The sequence below is a fragment of the Nicotiana tomentosiformis genome, chromosome 11 (assembly GCF_000390325.3).
Source record: "Nicotiana tomentosiformis chromosome 11, ASM39032v3, whole genome shotgun sequence".
Taxonomy (NCBI): Eukaryota; Viridiplantae; Streptophyta; class Magnoliopsida; order Solanales; family Solanaceae; genus Nicotiana; species Nicotiana tomentosiformis.
The window spans coordinates 82,469,881-82,477,990 of NC_090822.1; the positions used below are offsets into that span (position 1 = coordinate 82,469,881).

General features: G+C 38.5%; 1 protein-coding gene across 1 annotated transcript; it reads left to right on the forward strand.

The window, feature by feature from the left end:
* Nucleotides 1-2,291: 2,291 nt before the first annotated feature.
* Nucleotides 2,292-2,633, forward strand: LOC138901760 (uncharacterized). The gene has a single exon (XM_070189548.1). The coding sequence runs from the start codon at nucleotides 2,292-2,294 to the stop codon at nucleotides 2,631-2,633; it is 342 nt and encodes a 113-aa protein (XP_070045649.1).
* Nucleotides 2,634-8,110: the final 5,477 nt, after the last annotated feature.

Here is an 8,110-nt window from a genome sequence, read left to right on the forward strand (position 1 = left end):
TAGAATTGAATAGCAAGAACTCATGACTCTAAACCTTGTTTAATTGAATCTCTTAAGGATAAGTGGGTTCTACTTGGCGTAAATTGGTTGTTCCTAATTATCACTTCTTTTATATTTGGAAAAATCATAAAGAGGAACTACTAACTAATTATTGGAAAGTATTAGTTAGTTCCGTAGGGATCATTTTGCATATCAACGGGCTTTCCATTAACAAAATATAAAATATGAACACCATTAGCATTACATTCCATTGATGTAGATACAACCTTAATTTCTTAATCAATTTAATCAAATCATATCAACGAAATAGCTTTTATTGATAATTCACAATTACAACACTCACTTTTTAAGCTAACGGAGTAGGATTATGATTTAAGTCAAGTTTCACACTACTCAAGTAACCTTTTCACACCTATTCTCTATGGTATTCGACCCCAACCTAGTTGGGTTACTATATTTGACATCGATCGCCTTACAACATTTATTTAGGTGTAATTTGAGCGTATCAAATTTTGGCGTCGTTGCCGGAGAATTCGGTTTTGAAATTACTAACTAGTGTGTGCTTTACTTTACGTCTTCTTCTATTCCATCATACTTTGCTTGCTTTGCTTTGTGTCATTAGGTAAAAATGGGCGAGCGGGTAGAAGAGAATGTGTTTGCAGATATATATTAGTATATTGAGGATAAAAATGCCATTGTACCTCCAAGAGATGATGTTGCGACCTTCAAAGTGGAATACACTTTAATCCTAATGCTAAAAGTGGAAGGGTTCTTCCGAAATTCCACCGATGATGATCCGACACAACATCTCAGAAATATTTTGGGTGTGTGTGAGATGCACAAGTAGAATCATGTCTCGGATGATGCCCTAAGGTTGAGGGTGTTCAAATACTCTCTAACTGGAGAGGCAAGACAGTGGATCCAAAATCTACCTCCTAATTCCATCCACACTTGGCCCGAACTTGTCCGAGCTTTCCTAGAAAAATGGTTTCCACAAAGCAAGAAGGCTGAGCTCCGGAATAAAATCTTCTTCTTCAAGCAATTATCAGGAGAGCATCTACATGAGGCATGGGATAGATTCAAGCTATAGTTGGTAAGGTCTCTGAATCATGACTTTCCAGATAATATTCTATTGGAGAAGTTTTATATGGGCTTGGATCCTATGAATCAATCCATAGCCAAAAATGCAGCGGATGGTTCCTTTATGGACAAAACATTTGCAAGGGTCACAAAAATCCTAGTTAAGATGGCTGAACATAACCAAGCTTGGCACTCAGAAGATACCACGGGTGGAATTACATATGGAACTCCCTCCTTGACCAACATGATTAAAGAGAACCAAGAAAGGGATCAAATAATTGCCGGACTTGCCACCAACGTCAACGTGTTGACGAAAATGTTCACTGAAAGCCAAACAAAAAAGGTAAATGTTGTGGAAGATGTGCAACCCATGTTGAATGAGGAGTACGAAGAAGAAAATTATGTCAACAATCCTCAAGGAGGATATCAAAGACAATCTTACCAAGGTTCAGGACAACAACACTAATGGAGGTCTAACCCGCAAGGGCAAGGCAACCAACAATGGTGAAATGACCAACGTAATTCCAATCAAGAAAATTGAAGTAACAACAATAACTTTTCAAATCGAAGTTTAAACCCCTATCTTCCACCAAAGGGGCAATATTCTAATTCTCAGCATTGGAAAGAAAGCTCTTCAAGTGATTCCAAGTTAGAAAGCATGCATGAAAGAGTGTTGCAAAATCAGGAGAGAACCGACACTTCAATGAAGAATATGACCAAACTTGTGGGTTCTCACACCGCATCCATAAAAAAGTTGGAAATGCAAATGAGAGACCTCTCAAGAGAGCAAAATCCGCAGCAGAAAGGCACACTCCCAAGTGACACAATTGCAAACCCAAAAGGTAGTGGGAATGGTCCGACTTCCCATTGTATGACAATTACAACTCAAAGTGGGAAACATTTCTAAGGATAGAATGAATAAGTAGTCGAAGTGGAAGATTCTAAACAAGAATTTGAGGCATAAATTGAGGTGACAATTGTTGTTGAAATTGAAAAACTCCCGAAAAAGGTGAAAATTCAAGAAGTGAACAATGAAGAGGTTAAGGAAAAGGTAATAGAGGCACCAAAAAATCTAGCATAAATTCCTAGGCCTCCTCTACCTTTCCCTCAAATACTTTCTAGGAAGGTCGATGATAGCAAACTCGAGAAGTTCTATGACATTCTAAAGAAATTATCGGCGAACATTTCCATTTGTGGAAGCATTTCAAGATATGCCAAGTTTTGCTAAGTACTTGAAGGACTTGATCACTAAAAAGAGAACCACCAAGAATGAAGTGGTGAATGTGACTCACCGGGTTAGTTTCATCATTGCAAGAACCATCGTCAAAAGGAAAGAGGACCCAGGAGCCTTCACCATTCCATGCACTATTGGATTGCGCGATTTTGCACGAGCCCTTTTTGATAACGGGGCTAGCATCAACTTAATGCCTCTTGTTATTTACAAGCAAGCAGGATTAGGTATGCCTGAGCCTATAAGTATGAGGTTGCAAATGGCTGACTGTTCAATAAAGCGACCGATGGGAATTGTTGATGATGTTCTTGTGAAAGTGTAGAAGTTTCTCCTCCCTGCCGACTTTGTTATCCTCGATTTTTCTGTTGATAAAGAAATCCCTATCATCTTGGGGAGATCATCCCATGCTACCGGGAGAGCACTCATGGATTGGGATCGAAATGAGATCAAGTTCCGAGTTAATGATGAAGAGGTTACCTTTTAAGCGAGTAAAGGTATGAAATTTCCACATGCATACGAAAGTATCTCAGTCATTGGTGTTGTTGATGAGGTAGAGGATGCAGTCGAGGTGTAGATGGAAGAGGAATGCCTTGGTGAGGTATTGACGGCTATTTTGGTAAATTTTGATGGTAAAGACATGGAAGGATATATGGAATCGATGAATGCATTGGAAGGGCTTGGGTCCCTACACTTATGCCCCAAAGAGGCTTTCTCTTGACTTAGAGAATAGAGTCACCCCTCCTGCTAAGCCTTCAATTATCGAGCCACCACAACTTGAGATCAAGCCACTTCCACCGCACTTAAGGTATAAATTTCTTGGCCCTAATAAAGCTCTACCTGTAATTGTTTCTTCTTTGTTGAATGATGTGTAGGTTGAACACTTATTGAATACCTTGAGGGAGCACATACATTCCATTGGGTGGACTATAGCGGATATCCGAGGCATTCTCGCTGGAATTTGTGAGCACAAGATACAATTGGAGCAAGAGAGAAAACCTAGCGTGGAGCTTCAAAGAAGGTTAAACCCTTTCATGTAAGAGGTGGTGAAGAAAGAAATCATAAAATGGCTGGATGCCAGGGTTGTCTACCCCATTGCCGATATTCCTTGGGTGAGTCCGGTGCAATGTGTGCCGAAGAAAGGAGTTATGACCATGATTCAAAACAAAAAATATGAACTCATCCCAACGAGGACGGTGGCCGGGTGGAGAGTTTGCATGGATTACCGGAAGCTCAATAATGCTACTTGCAAATACCATTTTCCTATGCCTTTTATTGATCAAATGCTTGATCGGCTAACAGGAAGGTCATTTTATTGCTTCTTGGATGGTTATTCCAGCTACAACCAAATCAACATCGCCTTAGAGGATCAAGAGAAGACAACATTCACATGCCCGTATAAGACCTTTGCCTTTAGCCGGATGCCATTTGGGATATGTAATGCCCAGGCCACCTTTCAATGATGCATGATGTCAATCTTCTCAAACATGGTGGAGGATTTCTTAAAGGTGTTTATGGATGAGTTTTCTGTAGTTGGTGATTCCTTTGAGCATTGCCTTAACAACCTTAGACAAGTGCTCAAAAGATGTGAGGAAACAAACCTTGTGCTAAATTGGAAAAAAAATGTCACTTCATGGCGGACGAGGGTATTGTTCTGGGCCATAAAATTTCCAAGCAAGGCATATAGGTTGATCGGGCAAAGATCGATATCATTGCCAATCTTCCTCCTCCCACTTTAGTAAAAGTCATTCAGAGCTTTTTAGGTCATGTCGGTTTTTATAGGCGATTTATCAAAGACTTCTCAAGAATTTCAAGTCCCATGTGCAAGCTCCTTGAAAAGGATGTAAAGTTTGATTTCGATGAGAAGTGCCCCAAAACTTTTGAGGAATTAAAATCAAGGCTCATCACGACACCTATTATTGTCACACCCGTTTGGTCTCTTCCATTTGAACTTATGCGTGACGCCAATGGTGTAGATATTGGAGCGGTACTAGGTCAACGACATAACAAGATTCTTCATCCTGTCTACTATGAAAGAAAGACAGTGAGTGTCGCACAAATGAATTACACTGTGACGGAACAAGAACTGCTTGCTATTGTCTATGCATTTGAAAACTTTCGGGCCTATTTGTTGGGCTCCAAAGTGATAGTCTACACCGATAATGCTGCTCTCCGCTACCTTATGATGAAGAAGGATGCTAAACCAATATTGATTAGGTGGGTTCTTTTGCTGCAAGAGTTTAACTTTGAAGTCAAATATCGGAAAGGAACAGAGAATCAAGTTGCGGATCACTTGTCTAGGCTTGAAGAGGCAGGGAGACCAAAAGAAGATCTTGAAATTAATGATGCCTTCCCTGATGAACACATATTGGCATTGTCTAGCACCTTCACTCCTTGGTACACCGACATCACTAACTTCTTGGTTAGTAACCTTATCCCCAACGGATTATAAGCTTATTAAAAAAAATGTTTTTGCGGGAGTGTAGGCAATAATTTTGGAAGGAACCCTTTTTATTCCGAAATTGCGCCGACAACATCATTCGGTGTTGTGTTCCAGAGGATGAGGTAATTCAAATTCTCAAAGCATGTCATGACTCCCCAGTTGTGGGCCACCACAGTAGAAATCGTACCGCAGCTAAAGTGCTTGAATGCGGCTATTATTGGCCATCTATCTACCAGGATGCAAACCAAATAAAGCAACTATTTCCAAATCTAGACCAACAACCATTGCCAACTTAGAGCAGAAGTTGATTTAGCAAGGCCATTATAGAATGAAGTTCAAATGGAGAATAAAAATGTAGCCGGGCATCTAGAAAGGTTTTTTGCAAAATTTAGATTACAAATCTATACCATCCTTCTGTTACCACCACAACTTACAAGGTCATAGATAGTGATGCCACTTGCAAAATATGCATCCCGATTTGGTAGGAGAATGATAATGTAACGACCCGACCAGTCGTTTTATGTTAGTGCGCCCCACTTCCCCTTTTGATGCCGCACATATGTGTAATTTTGGTTTTATGAATTATGGGGTTGATTGGTTTCGTTCCGGAAAGGTTTCGAGTTGATTTAGGCCCTTTGACTCTTGGATTAGAAGCCTAAGTTGATTATGTTGACCAAACTTTGATTTTTGTAAAAATGACCTCGAAATGGTATTTTGATGGCTCTGATAGGTTCGTATCATGATTTTGGACTTGGGCGTATACCCGAAATCGAATTTCGAGGTCCATAGGTTGATTTGTGTTGTTATGCCAAAAATTGGCAATTTAAGGATTAGAAGTTTGACCGTAGGTTGGCTTTTGACTATCAAGTTCGGAATTTAGTTTTGAGACTTGGAATAGGTACGTAATACTATTTAGAACTTGTTTGCAAAAGTTGGTGTCAATCAAATTTGGTTTGATAAGATTCGGATGCTTGGTTGCAATTCTAGAAGTTCTTGAACTTTTCTTTGAAATTCACGCGTTTTAGTCTCTGATTCGTAGTTCTAGAAGTTATTTTTGTGTTTTTATTGTGCGAGCGAGTTTGTATAATGTTATTAGACTTGTATGGATATTTGGTTTGGAACTCCGAGGCCTCGGATGAGTTTCAGACTTGTCGCAGAATGAATTTGAATTAAAATAAAATTGTTAGTGTGATGATGCTCTAATGTTGCAATTGCAAGTGTTGATACTCAATTTTGCCCTAATATTTTTAAAAATAGTATATATACTTTCAAAATATCATTTTACATCATACTTAATTTACAAAAGTTATACCAATGTTTTCTATAATTATTTTTTTATAAATTTTAAAGCTTTAAAATTGATTTTGCTTGCATTTTAATCACCTGAATATGTATTAATTACCCTTTTAAATTATTTTGTGATGACTTAATCATCAAAATTTATTATTTGAATCCACATATATGTCCCATGATATTTTACCTTACTTTATATAATTATATTTGTAATCAAAAGCTATTTTGCACAATTCTGCAATAATAGCCTATATTCTATACATAATTGTATTTATTATATTATTCATACTAAAATAGCATTTCACATATCTTTATAATGTTAAGTTGTTACTTCCAAACATTTTACTGCACGAATAATATTTTTATTTATGTATTAGTTTTTTTTATAATTTATTTTGTATGAATTTTGTGTATTTAAATTTCAGCCCAATACAAGGCTAATTTTCGGACCAAAACAAGCCTAGGGCACCTAGCCCATTCATTTCACCCTTCAGAAGCCCAAACCAAATAACTCATACATCTAAACCGGTCTGGACCCATTTTTAGACCCGCGCCACCTTCTTTTAATCTTGGTCGTTGATCTCAAATGATCATCGACCCAAAATAATACCCTCACTCTTCTTAATCCTTCTCCCCAAATCCTAGAGATCATTTCCCCCAACCCAGCCGCCTATGCATTCTCTCATCTCTCAACTCTCACGCTAAACCCTAGCCGACCATGGATATCCTTTCTTATTCTTTCCTTATACGTGTTCATACGCGAGTTATACTTACCTTTCCTGCTACTACCACTCATTTATGGTAACTTTCGCTACCATTGCACTTATGGAAAGTTCGATTCTCACAAATCCGGCTTTGATTCTATGGTTCTAGGTGCTATTGTGGCTCTATACACTGGAGAAGAGAAAAATCTCTCTTGTATATGGTATATCTCCATTGATTCCACCGTGATTAAGGCTTTTGAACGATTTCCCCTGAGTTCGATTCCAACTAGGGTTTGGATTCTGATTCTTCTTTTACTGGTTCTATTATTGATTGCATGCGATATTTTATTTCTTTATTTGTGCTTGATTTATTATTTTTTATATTTGTTTGTTCAATTTCTACCACTATATAACCCCTCCCCAATTACCCCCTTGGACAGACCTCATTATTGTTATTATTCTCACTGTTCTCCCCCTTCACTCATTCACTTACTCTGTTACACTCAAATATTTTCTGAAATTGTTGAATTCTTGGTCAGCTGAAGTCAAGGCCACAATACCATTAAACGACCTCTTCCAGTACAAGCACTGCTCGGAGCCCTTCTCGAGGCTCTTGTGAACTCTGAAGTATTGGGATTTGGGGTTCCACGTTCTTCCTTCAATTTTTGCTACTGAATCACTAATGATATTCTAAGTTCCTCACTCTTTTGCTCATATAACTTTGCAACTGGTTAGTGTTCTCTACCTTTACAATTCAACTTACCTCCCTCTTGTATGATTGTAACGCCCCGGCCGGTAGTTTTGAGAGTTATAGTCTTGATCCCCTATTAACTGTTTCTCCTATATCTATTTCTGATATTGTGACTTGCCGGGAGTTTTTTTTTTTAGTATTTGGATTGTTTTGGGACACTTAGTCCCTAAATGGAGGTTTAAGCCTTAGGATTTAGACCGTAGTCGGAACTATATGAAGACGACTTTGGAATGGAGTTCCGTCAGTTCCGCTAGCTCTGTTAGGTGATTTTGGACTTAGGGGCATGTCCGAATAGTGTTTTGGATGTCTATAACTCATTTAGGCTTAAAATGGCAAAAGTCAAAGTTTTGGAGATTTTGACCGGTAGTGGACTTTTTGATAACGGAGTCGGATTCCGATTCCAGAAGATGGAGTAGGTCTGTAAGGTTTATTATGACTTGTGTGCAAAATTTACGGTCAATCCGACGTGGTTTGATATGTTTCGGCATCGATTGTCAAATTTGGAAGTTTCAAGTTCTTTAAGTTTGAATCGGAGGATGATTCATGATTTTAGCTTTGTTTGATGTGGTTTGAGGGCTCGACTAAGTTAGTATGGTGTTTTGGGATTGGCT

What these genes read in the sequence shown, in the direction of transcription:
- LOC138901760 (XM_070189548.1), top strand. Translation starts at nt 2,292, where the DNA reads ATGCCAAGTTTTGCTAAGTACTTGAAGGACTTGATCACTAAAAAGAGA.